Source organism: Pocillopora verrucosa, chromosome 11, assembly GCF_036669915.1.
Source record: "Pocillopora verrucosa isolate sample1 chromosome 11, ASM3666991v2, whole genome shotgun sequence".
Taxonomy (NCBI): domain Eukaryota; kingdom Metazoa; phylum Cnidaria; class Anthozoa; order Scleractinia; family Pocilloporidae; genus Pocillopora; species Pocillopora verrucosa.
This window is the reverse complement of record NC_089322.1, coordinates 9,517,173-9,540,204: the sequence shown is the minus strand read 5'-3', so window position 1 is coordinate 9,540,204 and position 23,032 is coordinate 9,517,173. Positions and strand designations below refer to the sequence as shown.

General features: G+C 36.8%; 1 protein-coding gene across 2 annotated transcripts; it reads left to right on the top strand.

Moving 5' to 3' along the window:
- The first annotated feature begins 9,341 nt into the window (after window positions 1–9,341).
- LOC131786403 (cAMP-dependent protein kinase type II regulatory subunit-like) lies at window positions 9,342–22,734 on the top strand. Of its 2 annotated transcripts, none has more exons than XM_059103458.2 (14): window positions 9,342–9,760; window positions 12,641–12,676; window positions 12,985–13,037; window positions 14,694–14,777; window positions 15,421–15,527; window positions 16,198–16,243; window positions 17,494–17,555; window positions 18,462–18,507; window positions 18,623–18,670; window positions 19,626–19,679; window positions 20,131–20,205; window positions 20,655–20,720; window positions 21,086–21,212; window positions 22,021–22,734. In XM_059103458.2, exons 1-14 carry the CDS (start codon window positions 9,643–9,645, stop codon window positions 22,140–22,142), a joined length of 1,044 nt encoding a protein of 347 aa, XP_058959441.2. In that variant the 5' UTR covers window positions 9,342–9,642; the 3' UTR covers window positions 22,143–22,734. The 2 variants fall into 2 exon arrangements, with proteins under 2 accessions (XP_058959441.2, XP_058959440.2); XM_059103457.2 differs by lacking the exon at window positions 9,342–9,760 and adding an exon at window positions 11,208–12,272 and having other exon boundaries at window positions 22,021–22,731.
- The last annotated feature ends 298 nt before the right edge of the window (window positions 22,735–23,032 follow it).

Genomic DNA, 23,032 nt, shown 5'->3' with positions numbered 1-23,032 from the left:
GGAATGAATTGCGTTTCACTTGTCATGTTGCTTTTTGTTATACAAATAAAGACGATTTACTTGTTGAAACTAGACAACCAGGCGGTCGACAAAAAGAACACTGAAGATCATAGTCCTTGTGCAAATGTTAACTACATTGACTTATGCACATTGTGTTACGATTGTTTGGACCCAGGAAGATCAAAGACATCAAAGGTCAGGCGAAGGTCAGCCAAGGACGGAAAAGAACAGAACGGAATATAGTGTGACGGCTGCCACGGTTTATCGATCTTTGTTATGACCCTATTTACTTTGAATGATTGGTTTCCTCTTGGTCAAAGAGCGTTCATTATCACGGAAATCTAATAAGTAAGTCTTGTAAATCACACGCCACGTACTTGTAAAATAGAAAATCACGCATCAAGTTGTGATGTCCGGTCCCGCGTCATGCGAATAATTTGGGTTCAATCCCGCGTCACCTTGCAAATTTTGGGGCCATCACGCGTCACGCAAGAACCCTTTGCCACCCTCTCAGAAAGATAGGTAAAAATAAAGCGTAAAACATACAAGTGACTAAATCCCCCCCCCCCTTAGGGTATGTAAACTTTACATTTTTCAAGGGGGGGAGGTGGGAACTCCGTTGCCTCGTTAGAGAAAGAATACTAAATGGTAGAATTCCTGCTCCTAAACTGCACTCGCATATTTCCCCTTTACGAACAAGAAAGAAAACGAAGAACAAATTAAAATGAAGGAAAACTGGAAGAAGAAGAAGAGCATGGATGTCGTACGAGCACGGATCACCATGACAACAGTCTCCGCCGGAAACTTTCGTTTAGAATGAAGTCGGCTGTCAAACAAAGAGAAATCACTTTTTTGTAAAAGGTGCTAATTTAAGAGGTAATTATTTCAGTCTGTTGACAGCGATTGCTAAGCCTTCAGGCAATTTTTCAGCCCTGTCAAATTATCTCGCCTGTTTTTGACCGAATGGCTCTCTCTGCCGCCTAATTTCATTTTTGCGGTGTAAAGTGCTAAGTTATGTCATCATGATCATATAAACGGAAGGAAAAAGTAAAACTTCCACGAACGCCCACGAGATGTGAACATTTTTCTAGGTATAATTTCTCTCCTTTCTTTCCATTGGCTATAGAGATACCATGATTTCAAGTACGAGTTTATCAGACAGTTTGCGTGGCGTGATTGATTCAAAATACCCTCAGTTATCATGAACTTGGAGTTCCAGCGAGTATCACTTGGTATATCGCTTTCCTTTTCAAGTTTGGAATTCGGATACTTGATAAACGAGGAAATTACTTGCTGATAACCAGATAAAAGGTGCAATTATCGGCTGTAACTGATAATGTTTTCCTTAAGCGCAGGTCCGGTTTACATTAGAGATAGCCTAGATGCCTTTTAAGCGCTAAACAATGTTAGATATTCCAAACGAAACAAAACAAATCCAGACGAAGTCCAATTAGAAAGTGATGGTCGTAACACAAAGTAATGTCTGTAACACAAACATATTTTGTATGGAAGGCCTTCATTAGTTACTCATTGCAGTCAAAAGTAAATATAAAATAATCAATTTTCTGACAGATTCGGAATTCACTTTTTCACGTGTGGTGTCACGTGACTTTTAATGTAAACAAACCGCGAAAGCTCGGAAATTGAGTCAACCACCCTACCCGTGTACGAACTTCGGCTTCGGCATTTTGTTTTTAATAATTTTCAATGAACGTAGTTTCTATGCTCAAAATTGACTTCTCTTTTGTATCTTGTGTTTGATTATTTATCAAGTTAGTTGATATTTCGCTACAGCTTAAGTAGATACGAAGAATGTAACAGGAAGCGTTCCAGCATGAAATAATCAAACTGGTTCTGCGTGCGAACACGTTCTGGTATTTACATCCTAATATCAATATGCATATTCTCCATACTGTTCTCTATACATTTCCTGAGGCGTCGAAAAGGAGAATCTACGCGCGTAACCCTTTAACCTCTAAGAGTGACTAGCATCAAATTTTTCTTAACCGTATCACTTCTGAATCAAACTTTAAGGTCAGGAGAAATAACCATTTTTTTCACGTAAAATTTTCAGCTAATTTTTTTCTAAGATCGACAATTTTGACTTGATTTAGGAAAAAAAAGGAAAATAAATAACTTCGATAATAAAAATGATTGAAATCGTTTTACTTTTCGAAAGATTAAGATATTCACCATCTGCTTTTATATCAACAATTGGCAAAGTACCCTGTGACTGACAGATAGTAGGAGCGTCATAATTGTCAGTTTGGCGGGCTGTATTTCACTGCACGGCAAGCTAATTTCAAAAGTCTGTTTGAATAGCAATATTTTACCCCTATTTGAATTCAGATACTTACCCTGATTAAGAGAATATCAATCGTTGATATTCTCTTGCCCTGATATGATAAATAGTATTACTAGGTCCTTACTGTAAGTTACAGAACCTCTTTTTTCCGCTCGGCCGGATTCATGACTCGTTTTGTAACTTACTCAAAAACTAGTTTTGTAAATTCCAGAATGGATCTCTAACTCGTTTAGTGTAAAGAGATACATATACCGATGGGGCCGGAGAGAAGTGTGAGGTATACCCAGTATATACAGTAGAAAAGTCGTGATTTCCATTCGAATTGACTAAATCGTGAGACAAACAAGCAAGGATAACTATTATTTTCATAAAAAATAGGATAGTTCACAGACACTTATATCAATATCAATATTCGCAGTTGACTTTTGTTGCTATCATATAGACTGATCGGCATAAAACTAAGCTATGAAAACCAACTCATTTATTAGTATTCAATGAAACGGAACGGAAGCTCTCGTTTCAGTTGAGCCTAGCAAACAACAACAAACGTCTGAAGGCCGGCTACAGCTGCCGGTGCTAAGTTACAAGAGTAAGGTTTATAACCGCCGAATCTCACGCATGCGTAGAAGGACCAAAACAGCGGAAATATATTATATATATTGCCCCAGTGACTCATTAGTTTTTAGCTGGAAATCGGAGAAGTATGACGAAAACAACAACAAACGTCTGAAGGCTGGCTACAGCTGCCGGTGCAAAGTTACAAGGGCAAGGTTCATACTGGCCGAATCTCACGCATGCGTAGAAGGACCAAAACAGCGGAAATATGACGGTGGTTCATTACTTTTTAGCTGGAAATCGTAGAAGAAGTATGACGGTCACATGTCCTCAATGATGGCGGTTGAATCAAATGGATTGAATTTGGCTAATAGCTACAAACCGTCCTTTAAATGGTCTGAAATTGATCCTGGCGCCGGTGAGTAAATATGGCATTTATTTTACCACTGAATATATCTGCTGTAACACATTTTCCGCCCTGAGATATCGACGTTGTATTACTTCGTGTCTAGAATTAGCGGTGTATATATTATACACTGTTTAGAGAGGTTGTTGTAAAAGATCTCGCTGGTGAGAAATTATGCAGTGAGTAGCGTCATCCCTACGCGATGTATCTCGATAAAACTTAAAATTTGTTTTGAAGGATCATTAATTTCACTGCGACGAAACCAAACGAAGGCTACGAGGAGGTCTGTACGTGCAGTCGATTTGGAAGTCACAAATCCTATTTATTTCAATAATTATGCATGGGCGATTTTTTTTTTATTTCCAACGACGCGTTCGGTTTGTTTTTGATATCATTTTCGTTTAGTTGTGTCATCTTAAACTTCCTCGCTGCGGTTGAAACAAGCACGATATCATTCTGTATGGCTGTGGCCTCATATCTCTGAGTACGATTTACCACGCTTAATCAGTGATAATCTCAGCTAATTATAAATATCCTCATAATTTACCCAACAAAAGTGACAGTTTCGATGCACGTTATCAGTATGAATTAGAAATAAAAGTAAAAGCATAGAACCCATTCTCTTAGTTTAAAATGGAAGACAGCCATGTTTATGTAAAAATTCCCTCGAGCTCATGGCCCCAAGTTACGTCAAAACATACGTTTACGGCCATTCAATAAACTATTTTGTAGAATAGTTCCAAGAGAATTCCAGAAACCCAGCTGTTTTTATTGAAAAAACAATCCCACGAGAACCGCAATTTCTTTGTTGTTTACCACAACAAAGATTGCTATGAAGAGATAATTGAATACCTGAAAAGCGAACGACAGCCAAGAAGATCGTCAAATGATCATAAAGAACTGAAATTTACCAATAGGCGGAAAAAACATAGTTTTAATGTTTTTGTTTTTTTTACTTACCCTGAACGTCGGGTAAGTTCCGAAAGGGTTTGGCTTCTTCATTATGGTCTAAAAACTGCGAGAATACGCTTTGTATTTAATAACCTGAAGTAAGCCAGTGAGGTTTCCAAAGGAATTACAATTGGATATTAAAGTTTTTTTTTACCCAAATGTAGAAGAAGACAAAGAAATAACCAAATCGTATCACTCCAGCTGAATTTAAGAGATAAATTTTGCTAACGTTCGACATCAATGCTGATGTAAAGCTTAAGCTAAAACGAAAATAAGCGTTTCAAAATTCAAACCAAGCTAGCGCTCAACCACGTCGGAGAGAGAAATCTGGTTTCTTTCACCAACAGCATCGGAGCATAGTCTGTAGGATCAGTTTTCACCGGTGAAAATAAAAAATCGGAGCAGCAAGCGGAATAATAAGCTTGACGGAATCCAAGTAGGGAGAATCAGAACGGTCACATTTTCGTTTGAATCCGGCGGTGACCTCGACGCTTATGATTTACGGACTGGAACTAGATTATCGGAGTCTCAAGCAGCAGCAGAAGAAGCGACTAATCATAGAGCGAGTTCCAAGGCAATCCGATGCCTTGCACCTCTAGAAATTAAGCTTTCATAGATCTCAAGGCACGACCGCATTAGGTAAATGACTGACTTTTTGAGGTCTGAGATAGGTCGAGGTTTTGGAGTACAGAGTGGTACATCGTTATAAAGATTTGAGAGGTATTTAAAATTAAAACTAAGACGCAGACCAAGTAAGCTAAGGCTTACGCTGAGACATAAAAGTTCTAATGCTGGCATAGTAATGTTAACCATTACAATATTTTTTATGCACAAAGCTTTGTGGCAGTATCCGGCGACATAACGTTATCGACGCGTGATTACCTAGGAAACATTTCATTGAATGGAGCGATTTTAACCTGACCACGCAACCACGCCCTTAAGATAATATGATTGTAGAGCGAAATCTATTCGGGATCTCTTTAATTTTTTTATTGTTCATAATTTCATTGGCCCTGAATGGCTTGTGTCATTCTCCTCACCAATCAGATGTAGAGCTACTATGAATTGCGACTTGGTCGTACGCGTTTTCCCGCGCTTGGACCCTTTGAATGCTCATTGGCTTTTTGTGACAGTTTCCTCGGCTCTGATTGGCCGTTGTAATTACTTTGGTTTTTGGTTTTACGACACTCAATATAAGACACCTCAATCTGTCAGTGTTCTTAATGACATAAAATCGTGCTCGCTTTTCAACCTCCTCGGCGATTACTTCTCAAACATGCACAGAAAGCCATCCTTGCCTTGTCATTTTCCGTAGGCGTTCTTGGTTCCTTTCATTCCAGAATCAGAAAGCTTGGTTTTTAAAAATACAAAAAAAAAATTTTTATCAAAATATTATCAACTGGGAAAAACATTTTTACTAGCCTTGCTACAAAATCAAGTTTTCAAAACTACCGAGTCACAATGATATCAGCTTCATGGTTCCATGAGCAAAACAGATCAGAAAAAATGTTGAACCAAGAAGAAATAATGAGAAAACCGATAGCGAAGGCGCCTTAAAAAAGGACTCCTTTGCTTTTTTTAAGCTTATGGAAAATCCACCTTCTTCCTGTCTGATTGTGGTGCTTCGATATTATTTTATTATCAGCTTAAGAGTGTTTCTTGCTTATTTATTAAACCCAAGAGAAAATATCTTCCTAGCTTGACGGACCTCAGTGATTGAGACATTTCATCCAGTATATTTTTCAGGATTTATGCGACTACATATTCATACAACTTGATATTCTGATGACTATTTCACTTAAAATGGCCACAAATTCATTACGAAATATTTTGTTCAAGTAAACATCACGAACATTTGGTTAACTCTGAGCTTCTCACAAAAACTGTAGTTCACATCATTCGGTTTAAAATGCAGTAGTGGACATTTCTTCTTTTCTAAAATCCCTATAATTTCACTAACAAAAAGCGCGCAAATGGCTTTGAGACGAAAAGCAGATTGCGATTTCAAACTCTGTTATCTGAAACAATATGCTATTGTTTTGATATTTTATGGGTAAGAAGCGACTCAAACTAACCCATTTTTGACAAAACACTTAGAATTTAACTCGATACAAATGCATTCTCAGATTTTCATGACGCGCGTGCAAAACAAGGATTAAAACGGACTGGCATTTCGTGCGATATCACGGCTGTTCTGTACAATTATGTAAATGAAAATTGTCAAGCCAATAAATGGTGAATCTTTAAATGCCGTAAGTTTTTGATTGAACTCAGAAAAATCATGTTCTTACCATTTCATTGCGATGCTTTGTGTTCAAAGAACGTATCTTGTCTGGTAAAGACCGGCGTAGAGAGACTCAAACATGCAAAAATCTCCCGTGAGACAACAAATCGAGTATTAAACATTATAACGCTGGACTTGTCGTCGCCATTTGGGTTGTAATAGAGTTGCGGTTTTTGTTCAACTGACATTTTGCTCTTAATTCTTTGCGATAAGACTTTGAGCTGATTCCGCCGGCGTCTACAGATCTTTACTGCTGCTTAGCACTTGAATAAAATTAAAAAAAACACTCACAGGGAATTTTGATTCAATCACTGAAATGTTTTGGGAAAATATAAACGGAGTAGCTAATAAACATCTCCTAAATGAGGACCTGAACCTTTCGTTCTCGTAATATAAAAAAGAGACTATCCTGTACTTTTGTCATGAGTATTTACTTCCGAAAAAAATTTATGATCATCTTTAAGAGCAGTAAAACTGAACGGGAAAATTATGATACTTCTCAAGGCAGCCTAAATTAGGGTACTGAGCCCGCGAACATCACTGTTATATTAAGCCTCCATTTCATGCAAAAGTAGAGTGGGCCTCAGATCAAAACTGTCATTGTTGTCCCTATTACCTCCGCAGTGGCTCCTTACCAGGTCTCTAATGAACACCATCGAGCATAATTTCAACTTAGACTAAGACACAATTTTGCCCACTTTGAAACTATAAATTTCCTGCTGACCAACAAAACAGAAAAATGGGTTAAAATAGAGTGGGCTTTGACTTATGTAAAGTGATTACACTGAGAATTTTCACATGAATCATGTTTCGAAAAGTAAGTTTTTCACGAGTGTCGCGAAACCAAACCAAACAATTACCATAGCCAGTCAGAACCAAGGGTAAATCATTAGGAGCCAGTAAGAAAGTATCGTGCATGTATACAACCTCGAGCGCGAGAGAACATAACACCCATGCCGCGATTGGTTCGGATCTCTTGAGCATTTCATAATTGAATGTTTAAAGTAATCCGGGACTGCTATGGTTTTGCCTTTCTTCGCTCTGGGATTGGTCCAGAAAATTTGCGCCACCCTCTCAACCAATCAGATGCAAACTAAAACCAGTCACGACTGGGTCGCTCGCGCTTTCCCGCGCTTTGAGTTCTCAGTGGCTCTTGATGTTATTTTCTATTTTTTCGATTGGCCGTTGTGCAATCGAAAAAAGCCTTAATGTTATTGGCGGAGACCAAACCAATCAGCAAAATGAAGCAAGAGTAATGTAATGTCGGATTATTTGACTGGCACAAGGAAAAAATGCTCGTATTTTACTTGCAAATAGCTTATTTTGTGTGCCTCTTTCGTCCACCTTCCTTGAAAAAATTTGGTGCTCGATACCGAAGCAAGTGACTCCTTTAGCAGGATAGTTGTAACATGTTTACTGAAAACATTGATTCAAGTGACATATTAATTATTTAGGAAGAGCGGAAACCTCACAATTATAATTGCCGAGGACAATCTAATCACTTAAAAAATGATAAATTATTTAAGTTCTTTTTTTAAATTCACATTTAGGTACGTATTTATAACTTGACAGTTCTGCATATAATACACACCTGTAATATTTGAATATTTTAGTGCCATCAAATGACCCAAAGAATCTTTAGATGAGCCGCTAAAAGTAAATATGTCGCATAAAAGTCTTCAACAGCTTGAATAAAAGAGTTGCCAAGGAAAAAGTGAAATATTTCAACGGTTCTTGAAATCAGCCTTTTTCTGTGTTAATATAATTTTTTGTCAAAGCTTGCAAACTTGAATTATTGCAAATATAACGGCGCGTAGTTTTAACAGAACGGGAACAAATTGTTATAAAAGCGCTTCGGAAATACTTTTTGAATTTTTTTATCTAAGGGATTATGCGGACAGAAAGGTATTAGCATACATTTTGAATTGGATTTTAATCATGGAGGAAGATTTTATGTACCCTTTTAACAGAATTTAATAAGTCAGCAAACCTATTGAAGAACGAAATCCCAATTAAACCATTGTATGCTAGGTAAACCACAATTTAATACGTGTGAATTAAATTTCAAGATAAATTTTTAAGGTCATAATTGTAAATATGCGCATATGAAATAAAATAATACTTTGCACACGATGACGCGAAGCGTTTTTTCAATTAAGACTTTTTAAAACCGGCGTAAATCGCTCCATTTTTAGGTGAAAATGAGCAAAAGCACCTTGATAAATTCTATTTGCAATGTTCAGCCTGGCATGTGAGGGATTTGTGAATATAAAATAAAACAAGATTCGAAAATTTTCGAAACGGTTAACATAGGAGCAAAAATTCCCAACTTTCTAAGTTTCCTAAACCGTTCAAAGGAAGATAAATTTTTGCCCCGGTCTTCAAAAGAAAAAAACAAAAAAAACTGGAAGGAGTAAAGGGAGGAAAAATAAAGGAATGGAATGAAAATTGTAGCTGCTCCGATTCTGAAAACTGGCGCGGCATTTTTCTTCGGATTAAGTAATTTCTTATGTCACCGTAGACTCATTTCAATGCAGTCTGTTATCCGATATGTTTGTTAGTTCGTTTTTGCTTTTACTTCTTCACATACGATCGGGGTTAGAACTTTAGTAAAAATGTTTCTCTTGCTTTTCGAAAAAAATTGAGGTTCTATTTTGAGTTGCCCCGCGGTTAAAAAAAATTAAGACAATTTATAGATACAGTGTTTATATTTTTTCTGTTCAAGGGCTTGAGGGCTTGGAACCTATCATTAGCTCGTATCTCGCCAAGGCTTAATAGTGACGTGGTGGATAAAACTCGTTAATCTGCATATCTAGCTATTAGTATCTAGTCACATCTGACTAAACTCACAGATCGTCATCCTTGCATTTATTTCAATGATAATTAGGACACTGGCAGCTGAACGGCGACAATAGAAGATCCAAAAAAACCGCAAATAGTCGCCTAGGATCGAAATGGATTTGCCCTCTCCCAAGCTACAGCCAAAGTAACGATCATTCGAACGCTTCGGGGTGAATTCTGATTGAAGGGAAAAATCTTCCGCTATTTTGGGAAGAAATAGAAAAAAAATCGTCCGCTTTCTCGCCAAGTTTGGAGATTTTCGATCGATCGCTGGTTGCATGCGCTAGTTGAGTGTCAATTATGGCTTACAGTAGTAGCTGGAAACGAATGAAAAAAGTGTTTTCGTGGGGAAAGAAGAATCGGAATTCTCAGCCACCTCCTCCCACACCTTATAACGACGAACTTACATCATCACCAGGTAATATGCCTGTTTTTTCTTCACCGCAAAACAAAACTGTTCTAATATTTGCTCTAGCTTCTAGGCTTTTAGTTTACTTACGTTATTGCATTACCGAAATCTAGCTCTATGACAGATTTTGAAATCACAAGGCCTTCTGGTTTCGTGGTTAATTTTTTTGGTCAGTTTGAAATCCTCTTTTGCTCAGGCAACCAGTTGATTTTGCAGGAGTTGCACTCAAAATTGCCCCTTGTCTTTATCAAGATAAAGGCTTACAAAAACAACGATGGTTTTATATGCCAAGTACACTGAACCTAGATACATGCTCAAATTTTAGAAGACTGAATTATCCAAAGCACACAGGCTGAAAGAAATATATATATATATATATATATATTTTTTTTTTTTTTAAGCGAATATTGCTGTCAAAATGTCGTTATTTTCAATTCAACATTCTTATTTTCTCGAGTTTTTTAAAAGAAAAGACAAACATGTTTCCTGCGGTGTTGAAAACTTTAAGATATTAATTCTATGGAGTAGACTAAAATTCTACTTGAAGTCTTAATGTCGTTTGAAGCAGCCGGTCATTTTGGCTTGTATATGTCTAATGTGCACAAGGCCGATTCCGTTGGTAAACATGGCAGATATATTAATTTAAGGCCACGCACAGCCAAGCGTAGACAGTTTATTCTGTTGTTTTAGTGAAAGCATATTTTATTCCTACAGTGTATAATGTAGTGGTGACTCTGTGGTCGTTCATTTGGCTGTTCTGCGTGCCTCAAAATTGTTGTTGAGAATATTGAGATTAAAAAGCGACGCACGAACAAATTTTTAGTGAATTTTGACTTAAAAGATTGTCTTCTGACTATTATAACCCTGAAATATAAACACATTCAATTCTTCAAGAAATACAATGTTTTCGTTACGTTTCTGTCGGTGGTTTGAGGTTTAAAAGAGATCAGCTGCGTAAGAGAGTTTAGACTTAAACTTAAAAGTCCAGCTGCGGTACTTTTAAGCGATACAAGTCACAAAAATGGTATATGGACTTTAAGAATATAATTAAGTCAAATGGTCGAAAATTCGACCGCTTACGCCCAGTGAGGTCTTTGTTAGATGGTGATAGTAGAGTGAAAAAACCGTACTTTAGTATTTTTTTTATTAATAAACGACCTGATTTCGCTTACAAAAAGACAAATTCTGTTCCGCAAATGAAATTATGTAGCAGATGATTTACCCGCCTCAGAAAAAAAAAAAAAATTTAACAGCGTCGTCCATTCCTTTTATAACCTATAGTCGCGTATTTGGTTAATAAATTTTCTCGTCAAAATTGACAAGCAGGACAATTATTCTGACAAGTCATCTTTAGATTTCAAACGGAATATTTTTTATTATAAGTCGTTGGGCTGTAATTTGCATGAAAGTTTCTTTAGAAATTTTTTTTTGACAGCCTGCCGCGGGCCGCCTCGCCGCTCACGTCTTTTAAATATTGATAAGGTCACTTTCATTCCGCTAAAACGTTTGCGGCATGTTCATTTCGATTCTGTTACTGAATCGGAACCATACTTCGAGAAAGGCTTCCATCGATATATATTAAATCTAACCTCATAGACAATATATTTCGATGCGAGCAATTTCACCGACAATAGGTCCTTAAAGAGAACAATTTACATCTTGAAAGTGTCGAGATTAAAATTCAGACAGAACTCTTGCGGTAACCATTGGTAACCGCGGAATTTAGCCGTGAGTGAACTGAAAGAGATTCAAACAATGGATATTAAAGTGGCCTATCTGGCCTGTTTTGAATACAAAAAAATTCAACACGTAAGAGTTCGGAAGGCGATAATTTGAAATATGTGCTAAAGACTCACGCCATTGACTGAAAATTATTGTTCGTTGGATAATACATTATCTTGAAATATTGTTCGACATAAGAACTTATTTGCCAGCAAAGATAAACTGAATTTGGCATTTTATTGGTAAAATGAGCAAGGGTAATGTTTTGTGGTACCAAGGAAACCCATTTCAAAGTAAACAAACTGCAGTGGAAGAAGATGATTGGCTATTTTGTAAAACCCACTGATCTCATTGGCTACCAGCAAAGGCTGCCTTGTCTTGAATGACGTTTACCGCCAAAGCTACACGCAGGCGCATTGACTGCGTAACTAGGATCTTTCCGCAATTGAACTTAGATCACAACAGCGCTAGCTCGTAAGTGATATGAGGGTCAATGTGTAAAGCTTGAAAACAGATCGTTGTGTTTGATGTAGAAGTATTATTTCGGGAAATTTGGATATGGAAATGGAATTGGAAATACCCGGTGGTTTGACGGATTTGCTGCAAGAGTTTACTTACCAAGTTTTGTCAGAGAAGCCTGACGATATCGTTGAGTTTGCAGCCAATTACTTCATGAAACTTAAAATAAAAGAGAAGCGCTCAAAGGACGGAACGAAAAAGAAGTCGAGAGGTGTCAGCTTTCATGCTGAAGAGAACGGTGGTGACAATTCTGATGACGAGGACGACGAAGAAGATATAGGTATATACTGTGTAGAAGTCAATCAATCATCATTTTGATCTAGCGAGCTATCTGACAACGAAGTCCCGAAACTCCGGAAGGATTTCAAGAACTCTCCAGGCGTTTATTTCATCAGCTCATTGCTCTTTTTGTTAATATGACTTTTGTCTCATTAGTTATGGCATGATTGTCAGGTGAAAGAGTTATCTTTGTTTACAACCTGTGGTTTGTACGTGCTGTAGTTTAACTCAATGCACAGCGACTACCTTTTTATGATTTTATTTTCATTGTCACCAATGAAATAAAAAAATGGGAAATAAAACTATGTGTGTTGTTCTCTTACCTCTCTTACCTCTGTAATTGATGAGATTGTTTTGAATATATTTCAGAGCCTCCAAAAAACCGATATGCAAGACGCCAGTCTGGTAAGTTACACACGTCGTTAATTTTATTCCGTTGTTTATTTCAGTATTCAATCCATTTCGCAAATGCCATGCCAAGTTTTATTTTCGGGTTGCTCCGTAACGCATTAAGCGGTTAATAAGTGAAATTAACTCCGTAGGTTTGTGTTCTCTTGATCTAATATCAGTGTAAAAATTGTGATGAACTTTGTTATTTGATTATGAAATATGAGATGGAGTACGAGAGAGTTCGTTGGCGCAAAACGCAATTCGCGTTTCAAATAAGACATTTCGCGCACATTTTTAATCTATCGCTGTAATTTTTTTTTCAGTTTGTGCCGAACCATTAAACCCTGATTCGGACGACGAAGGCGATGAGAACCCGGTTAGTATCAAAGAGCTAAATCGATTATCATTTCACGTTTGGTTTTGGCTAAGTCCCTATTTGTTTGTACATTGGATGCAGAGAAATCTGCATTATTTTGCTTTAATTAATCCTTCTTTTGTTTAAAGTTAGTTCAGGCGATTTTATTTGCAAACAGTTGCTCGCTGGAGATAACTCAATTTTAAAAGAAAGCCTTCTTTATCTTCGTACTAAAGCGCATTTGTCTGAAGTCAAAACACAGAAGCCATCTTGTGTTTGCAGCATATTTGTTTAAAGAGCGTAGCAAAGTAATTTTGGTCAGTTTCCTGTCCATGTTTTTTCTTGTATTGTGCATCTGTCACCCAGCATAATCGTACTGAGAGCTATTAGCATGAAAATTCAAGCATTATTTGAAATGTGATATGTTGTCCCAGTGATAAAAAAATATTCAAGTTCATAAGTGTATCTTGTATCATTGCAATATATGCTATCTTAATCTTGTTGATTATGGTTGTGCGGAAATTTTTTTTTTAAATCGATTTACACCCAGGGGAAAAATTGTTCATAAACATGAGAGATATTTAAGATAGTGTCCTGCTGGGCTACAATTAAATGCCTGCTACCATCAGGTGCTTTCCAAATGATGCTAATCAATAAAGTTAAATATTGCTCCTGGGTTATATTTTTAAAACCTAGATTGAATCTTTTTTTTCCTTTGGAGATTATATAAGGTATTTTAAGCATAGTTAAAGCCACGGACATGCTTGTATTTTGCGATTTATAAATATTAGTGGTGTTTTGAGAGTTTTTGTAACTGCTCAAGCTGTAGGTGAGTTAATTTGCAAATCTGTCAAACATCACAAGTGATCCTTAATTACAAAATGCATGAGCAGTTCATGCATTTTTAAGATAGAAACTTGTGATAATAACAATCTTTTTTGTAATTTTAATGAGAAAATAAAACTATGATTATGATTTTAAGCTCATTTTTAATTTCATGTCGGTGTCCTGGTTTTTTTTTTTTTTGGTGCGTGTGGCAACACCAAGATTTGATGAAAAAAATTGAGATAAAAGCAAAAAACTTAAAACCATCTTGGGGTATAGTGTTAAAAAATATCTTAAGTTGTCTTAAAAAATGAATATTTTATGACGTTTGCATAATGTCATTGTTAAGTCAAGAAATAATATGAAGGGTGCATTTAAATATAGAAAGAAATGACAATCCTATAGAGTTATGAAAACAATAGTAAAGACTAAAACAATGATAAAATAAATGTTTTAAGGAGGAGAACAAAATGATGTAACAACAGAGGGATAAATATGCCCATAGAATTTTGAAATTTCCATTATATGTTTCTTGTCATTTGACTTACCATATGTAAACACATTTTACAAAATATTTTAATATACAGAGGAGCTGTCTATCATCAAGATCACAAAGTGATATCTATTGGTCAGCAAAAATTCTTTTTTTACACATCATGGTAAAATGTTTTTATCATATGACTTACCATATGTAAACATGTTTTACAAAATATTTTCATATACAAAGGAGCTGTCTATCATCAAGATCAAAAAATAATATTTACTACACAGCAAAAATTCTTTTTTTTTTTTGCATCATGGTAAAATTTTTTTATCATGCTGGTCTTGAAATCAATCTTACTTTGTTTACAGATTGTCTATCCAAAAACTGACGATCAAAGGAAACGTCTAAATGATGCAGTCAGGAATATTTTGCTCTTCAAAAATGTAGCTCCTGTAAGTTTTTGATGGTCTGAGTATGGTTTATTTGAAATCAACCACTCAGTTTGTTTTGTTTTGATGTTTCTCTTGTACTGTTTAATTTTAAAAGAGATTTTTGCCTCTATAGGGAAAAAAAAAGGGGGGAGGAGGGAGGGGGGGTTTGGTGGCAGAACGCACTAGTACAAATTTGACAAAAAAAGAGATTGTTATAAACTTTCAGACAAGAAAAATATTTAAAAAATTCACAATCCAGCAAAAGTAGCCATGTAAGCACAAAGCTGTGGGAGTGAAGAACTTGCACAACTCTTTCCAGACTGGGTTACCTTATCCTCTCCTATTCTACACACATAAGCTTTCATTATTGTTTCTATGGTATTTTGTGAGTGGAACTGGATAGGTCTTGTAATAAATTTAATTATTCCCATCTGCTAGTGTTGTAATTGTCCAGGGTAACTCTTAACTTAACATTACCCAAACTGTTGTCATATCAGTCAAAAACAGCATGCCCTGTAACTGTTCAGAGATTAGATAAGTGAATGAATGAATGAAAATTATGAATTTTTACTTCAAAATTCAACTAAATTCATTGCTTGATATTCTGCAAATCAAAGTCATCTAGTGAACACATAACCTGAAATTTTCCTTAACTCTTTTTCAGGAGCAACTAAATGAGGTTCTTGATGCAATGTTTGAGCGAAAAGTGCAACCAGGAGATCATGTTATAGACCAGGGAGATGATGGTGACAATTTTTATGTCATAGACAAGTAGGTGTTGCATTCTAAAGGCTCAGTTTTTCATAGAAAATTGTTGGAGAAATATTAGTGTAATTAACTCTCATGAGTGACCAAGACAGAATTTCTCCTTACAGTATTAATACAATATTGAGCAGAGATGAGAATAAAGAAAAATATCAGTTAGGGGATTTTAATTTGATCTAATACCAAATTCTCCAAACTAACATCTGAAGAACTGTATGGCACATAGTTAGGAGATCTTGGGAGTTCAAGGGTTCGATACTACTTTACCTTTCTATAGTGCTCATTTTTATCAAATTTTATCGAAAATACTGAAGAAGTCATAGTTTGCTAAACCCTAGATAAACATTTTGTATGGTAATTACAAGTAAAATTTGTGAAACAATCAGGATCTTCTTGAAATGGTGATCATTTCCTTTATTCTCATGACGTCAATGTGTGATTCAAGAATGATGCTGTAAGGAGAAACTAGAGGCAGTCACTCTTCGGGGTTGAAAGGATGACTTTTGTTATTGATTGTTAGACTCCTAACTCTCGAAGTGCTGCACACAGCCATGTAAAATTTAATGGTCACCAGTGTACTGCCAGAGACCTCAACTAACCAGTAGCTTTATGTACCCCTTTTTCTTACCATTTGTGATATAATTTTATGTTTATTTGTGTTTTTAATTTTAAACAGGGGCATTTTTGACATTTATGTGAAAATTGAGGGCAATGATAAACTGGTAGGAATTGTTACTTGTATTTTAGTGTACTTTTGTGAAGTTTTTTAGAAATTGTGCGCTTCAAATAATAAACAGTAAAATATCTTTAATTTACCTAGTTTTTGAAAACACTACTGACCATCATTTTACAAAAAGAAAAAAATGTAGATGCAGATTTCTTCCTAGTTATACAGAGCTACAATCCTAGCCAAAATTGATAGGAAAACACCCCTTTTTCCTCATTTGCCTCTCATGTCTCATATAATTTGCAAGTTAATTTCATTTTCCTAACACACACAAAACCAAAAAAACTTGCCAAAAATCCCCTCCCCCCCAACCCATAGCTGCTTTGGGCGTAGAAATTGATACCCTATCCCAAGACCATTCAAAAGTGGCTGAATCTAAACATACAATGTAGATGGAATTGCTGTTGAGAAAGGAATGTTTTGGCCAGGAATCTAGGCACAAATTGGCAATCACACACAACTGAACCTCTACCAATAGATACCTAGTTTTAGTCACAGTTGTACCATCTTGTTTGTGAACATTCTGGCCATTCTCACAGGTGTTGGGGATCAATGTCAGTATCTGAGCACCTACCCCTCCCTTAACCCAACATTAACTCGAACTTGTTATCTTTTGGTTGTTGGGTCAGGGAAGGGGTAGGTGCTCAGTTGCTCAGATACCGACATTAAACTAATGTTAGTTTATAAGCTTTGATGGTGATGTGGAACATTCACTGAACTGTTGAATAGTGGCAATAGGACTGAGTGGAGTCAAATTTGGTCTATAATGTATGAATGAGTAACAAATTTGGATGACTGCAAAGTAGGAGTTTGATTTGTTAAAAACAAATGTGATTACAGATAGAAATGGAAGACGGAAGTCCTGTTGCCAATAGATCAAAACTATGCCAATCACTTAGACATTTTCATAAGAAAAACAACAGTTTACTTGGCAGCATGTGTGACGACAGCTCACACACTTTACTTGTACTGTTCAATTTCCTAGGCATGACACTTACACTGTCCAGTCACACTGTCCAATTTCACTGTTCAATAGAAAGTGATGCATATAAATTGTCCGATTAGTGCTCAAATTAGGCTGGTGATAACCAACCATACTCCAGAATTTTGGTATGTAGTGTTGATCAACAGGTGGTGATGTGAGGAGAATTGCACTAGCAAAATACCCTTAGAATTTTATTTTTACTTTAAGAAAAATATAGTCTTCAATGGGCTGTACTTATTATTTAGTTTAACTGTTGATAGGTTGGTGCTTACAATGGAAAGGGAAGTTTTGGCGAACTTGCATTGATGTATAACACACCAAGGTAACTTCATACATCATGACAAACACTACATAAAATTTGTCATGGGCATCTCTTTGAGTATTAACCCTTTACATCCTAAGATCAGCATGCATACTCTCCATACTGTTTTCTGTTCAACTCCTAAGGTGCTGACAAAGAGAATTTGTTTATCAGTCTTGAGAATATTCAGTTGGTGATCATTCCCTTCATTCTCGTAACCTTACTGTATGATACAGGGGTTATACTGTTGGGAGAAATTATATGTTAGTCACTCTTGGGGGTTAAAGGTTCATTGAATGTTGAATAGGGAAGGCAGTGGAATGAAAGTGGATGGGTAGAAATTAAAATCTATGATAATCTGCATGATTTAGACAAGGGAGGGCTCAGTATTCTCTTGGTGACAGTCAGCTGCCATCTTTGATTTTTATGGCACCAAAGGAGTGAGCGACGGTCAAAAAGAAGGGGGGAGGGGGGAGGCAATAAATATTTTTGCCTTTCCTTGCCACCTCTCCCACTGTCTACTTTAACTCTTCATCAAACATGGCTGGTTGAAAAAACAATTGTGAGCTTTTTTTAAAATGTTAACTCTCCTAAAAAGATGCCTGCGCTTCAGGCTATACCAGTGGAGGACTTCTGATTATGTGGTTTGACCCGAGGCATTTGAGAGTGTGAATGCTCAATATTTTGGAGGTGAAAATTGTGGCTGCCATCTTTGATTTTTACAGCAGTAGAAGGCTCATTAGGGAGAGAAAAATTTGTGCTTAAGGGGTGAGCAATGATGGACAGGAAGGAGAGGGGTGGGGTGGGGCAATAGGAAATCCCAAAAGGGATTGTCAGAGAAAATAATACCCTGCAAGGATCCTAAGAAAGTAATTTTTGTGGATGAGTGACAGCAAGGGTGCCCATTAAACCATTTTCTCTTTGCAGAGCGGCAACAATAGTGGCAACTTCAGAAGGAATTCTCTGGGCTCTGGTAAGAAAACATGTTTTATTTCCATAAATTTCAGTGTCTGATTTTATACTGATAGCCTTGTAGAAGACTTTATTGCCAAAACTTTGGGCTAATGAAGTACTGGTTATTTAAACAGGACAGAAATACGTTTAGGAGGATACTATTAAAGGCTGCAGCCAAAAAGGTGAGTGCTTTACTAAATCCAAATATCTGTATAATTATGTTCTGAAATCCTCTTAATCCTTACACTCCCAAGATCTAATTAGTAATTCTCCTTACTATCTGCCATATAATTCTCATGATGTTAGTTCAGAGAATTTGGTATCGGATCAACTAATAATCCAATAATTGATATTATTCTCTATTCTCATCACCTACCTTCTTGGTATTGTATTGATATTGTAAGGAGAAATTCTGTCTTGGTCACTTGTGGGAGTGAAAGAGTTAAATTCAAGATGTCATTCTTTCTTTTTGTTGGAATTACTGTGAAAGCCAGAAAACCATGAGTGCTTTGAATTGATTCTTACAAGTCAGCTGTGTATTTACTGATCACTGACAATAAAATCCAGCACATCTGCAAACCTCAAAACCACAAAATAGTTGCTATCGCTATCTGTAGATTAGTTTACTTGCTCCTCACTGGTGCAGTATACATGTGGACATATTACAGGTGTCTGTAGTTTTCAGCATTTCAGTTTCACTATGATTGGTATTAAAACCACTATTGTCTCATTATCACCTTTATTAGTAGGGGTTTTTAATAAATTTTACCATAAGTGGCTGCTGATGGTGTTCTTGGCGGCTGTGCCCAAAAAGGGGCCACAGGGCAAAACCTTAATATGAGAGCCTGTCCACAGGCTTAAAAGACAGTAGTGAGAGGTTTTTCAGGGGGCAGTAGACTGCTAATAACCAGCTTTCATGGAAACTTGTTGTAGTTAGTTGTTGTAGTTAGTGTTCCAAGACTATTTTATGATGTAGGGAACAATGCTAACAAGATACCATTCTCTTTGAGGTAGAGGTTCAGTCACTGCTAAGGGATGAATTTTTAAAACTTTCTTCTGCTGTAGTGACTTTATACAACTGTAAAAGATCAATTTGTCACTTGAATGTTTAACCTAAGTTTTGTTTTCTATTTTCAGAGGAAAATACATGAAAAGTTACTAGAGCAAGTTCCCATGCTGAAGGAAGTTACGGTAAGAACTTTTCCTCATCCTCCTCAATTTGCTTTAATAGAACTGATTGCTTAAGTGAGATTCTGTGAAAGAATAAGATTTTAAAGTTTCGCATCAAATTGGAGATATTGTTTTCCCTTGTCAGAGACAAGTGTTTAAAAAATGACTGAAATTCTTTCAAGGTAAATACCTTGGATTTTTCCCAAATGTCAGAGAAAATCGATTGAAAAGGAGTTTGTAGACTTTGTTTTCAGGTTGTCTTAAGCCTTAAAAGAGATTTGTTGCGTGTATCTCGAACACTGACTGCAGTTTGGTTTACTACTAAAATCTTGAACCAGGAGCATAGTCACTGAAACTGTGGCAGAGGTCTGTTTTGGGGAGAAACTATCGAGAAAATCTGAATGTTCCGATCAATGGCATTAATGAGTTGGTTTTGTGGTAAATAGCGTTGTATTTGCATAACTATCTTTAGGACTATGAGATCATGAATCTAGCGGATGCACTTCAGTCCAGGACGTTCAAAGATGGAGATTGTGTGATCCAGCAGGTAAGAGATCTAATTACAGATATTTAACCCGTGACACCCTAACATCAGTATGCATATTCTCCATACTGTTCTCCATGTTTTCCAAAGGTACTGACACGGAGAATTTGTATAACGATCTAGTGGTTCTTTAACTGGTGATCGTTTCTCTTGTCCTTGTGACCTTGGTGTGTTTTAAGGGGTGGTATTGAAAGGACAAATTAGATGCTAGTCTCTTCAAGCGAAAAAGGGGCGAGGAGAGCTATCATACAGTGAACATTATTATAACCGTTTTTTTTTCAAGACGACATTATTAGTTCGACTTTCATATAACTGCCAATCTTTTCTGTAACTCAAATCATTAAATCCGCTCTCTGTTATGCACCGCTAGCCCATAATATGCATCCCTCGTGGGTCGATTTTAAAAAGCAACCTTTCACAGGAGACTTTAATTGGTGGTCTCTTCTTTGCAGGGAGATGAAGCAGACTGTATGTTCTTCGTAGAGAGCGGAGTAGCATCCATCAGGATACGCAATCAGGTACAGACTCCACCCTCATTTGTTTTTCCATTTTGATTTGAAACACAAGATCATGACTTTTTTCCTGCCAAAAAAAAAAAAATAATGGAAGTAAGGAAGTTAGTTAGTTTATTAAAGTAAGTTTGGTAAAGCAATAATCCTCGCAGGCCTCGACGGGATTCAATCCCGTGCCTCCCAGTTACTACTTTTGAGATGTGTCCATTTGTTATCAGCTTTTGTCATGGTTCATATGGTTTTTCTCTTCTCTTGTTTTCGTTTGTACCCATTTTCGGCTCTCTTTATTGTCTCTTACGTCAAAGACCTCTTAACTATGCATTTGCCGTATTTTAGCTATGACATGATGTCCTGTCTATTTTGCTCCGTAGGATGATCCTACAGAAGAGGTGGAACTGACACAGTGTACAAAAGGGGGTTACTTTGGTGAACTGGCGCTTGTTACCCACAAACCACGTGCTGCGTCGGTGTATGCAGTAGGAGACCTTGTCACTGCGGGTAGGCTGGAAAATGTTAATTAAAGCACTTTTCGTTTCAATTTCCTAAAACAACATTAGGAAAGTGGCCAATCAGAATAAAAGGAAGTATTATAACAACCCAATGAGAGCTCAAATCGTGTTAGCTGTCTCAAGCGCGGGAAAACACGAAAAGTCGTGTAACTATTGACTTGAGTTTGTTGTCATTGGTGGAAAAGGTGGCACACGGTTTGTGGGCCAATCACAGCGAAGTAAAACGAAACCAACACAATCTCGGATGATTTTTAACGCTCGATTGAAGAATTCTTCGTGTTGCTTAGCGATATCTTGGGAAAGACATTTACGGGAGGTTGCAGATTACTTCAGTAAGCCCGTCACCATCAACACTCCTAAGATACGGCCGCCATCATCACGGCAGTTATTATGTTGTAACTAGCATTAACAGTATTTCGATGATAATTTTTGTTTGGAAGGTTTGTGTGAAACTGTTCTTGAGGATGGGGAAGAAATTTAAAAAACAGTGTAAGGAAAAAAAAATGCACCAAAAGAAATTCGTGCCAGCAAGAAACAAGCAGACAAAAAATTCATCCATTGACGTTCAAAACCTTTATTAAAAGAACGGAAATATTCGTGCAACATTTCATCAACAACAACAGCAACAGCGAAACCCATGTCTAGAAACAACCAGAATTTCCGTTTTTTCACCTTTTAATTTTATCAGTGCTCCAACCCTAATTTGATAAGGAAGTTGACGAACCCTTCTTGAAGGAGCTAAAAATAGGACTTCTTGTAAAGAGCTCAAACGTCTTCTTTGTTCTCCTTTTCTTTAGTTCTCGACGTGCACGCTTTTGAAAGGCTTCTTGGCCCTTGTATGGATATTATGAAGAGAAATATCGATGGTTATGAAGACCAGCTGAAAAAACTTGGCATCGGGCACACAGAACTACGGTGAAGTGCTTTGAAAAAGATCATGATTTTAAAACTGCTCTAGGATGGCCTTTTTTTTGTAACATCTACCGTTTCTTTACCGCTTCATCTTGTCAACAATCTGTTTGGAGTTTCCAAGCGGGAAAATTATCTTTATATCCGATTTTGTTCCGTTAAGTATTTAAAAATGGTTTAATCTTAGTTATTGTGTTGAAAAAAAGAAGAAGAAATGAATTGAATCATAATTTATTGTTTTATTGAATCACTTTGTTACATGCGTTACACGTTTATTACAATTCTGGTGACTTGGAATGTAAATAAAACATGTTTATTAAAAATAGCAGTTTTGATCGTGTTTCGTACGCACTGGGCTCAGAGATGTAATCTTGTGCTTTCTCCTTCCAAGTAACTTTTTCTTGGGAGTGTTTTTGTTGAAAGATTTTTTTAAATGAGAATTTTAACGTTTAAGAGTACAAACTGGGTTCGCGTTTAGTAAAGTGTTTGAGAGCACCTGATGGGTCGTAGCTCAGAAACGCAACCTGATAACTAATTCGGATCTACATTTTAGGAGCCGTTGAATATGTGGTAAAGAAAAATTCATAACAGTGTTATAGCAACACATTGTTAAGGTACAAAGTTTAATAAAATCTTTAGTAAAACCATATAAATCTGAAATGGCGCCGATGTGGAAAACAATTCTGAAGTGTCAAATCCAATATACAGTTACGCGCTTAGTTGCCAGGCCTAAGAACAGGAGTGAGGTTGAGGAGTGGGCATGATACCAGAGACGTAGTAGCTTGGTGCTGAATGCACAGGGCTTCGGGTCGAGACGGCCGGCTTTAAGACGTGACCGGGTCAGTGAGTTGTGTTCCTGGGCAGAATGCGTTACTTTCACAGTGTCTCTTTCCACTCAAA

Excerpts from the sequence above, each read along its gene's own strand:
- LOC131786403 (XM_059103457.2), top strand. The coding sequence starts at position 12,032 with ATGGAAATGGAATTGGAAATACCCGGTGGTTTGACGGATTTGCTGCAA. Across the intron at positions 13,038-14,693 it reads ACGAAGGCGATGAGAACCCG|ATTGTCTATCCAAAAACTGA; the intron begins GTTAGTATCAAA and ends CTTTGTTTACAG. Across the intron at positions 19,680-20,130 it reads CCATGCTGAAGGAAGTTACG|GACTATGAGATCATGAATCT; the intron begins GTAAGAACTTTT and ends AACTATCTTTAG.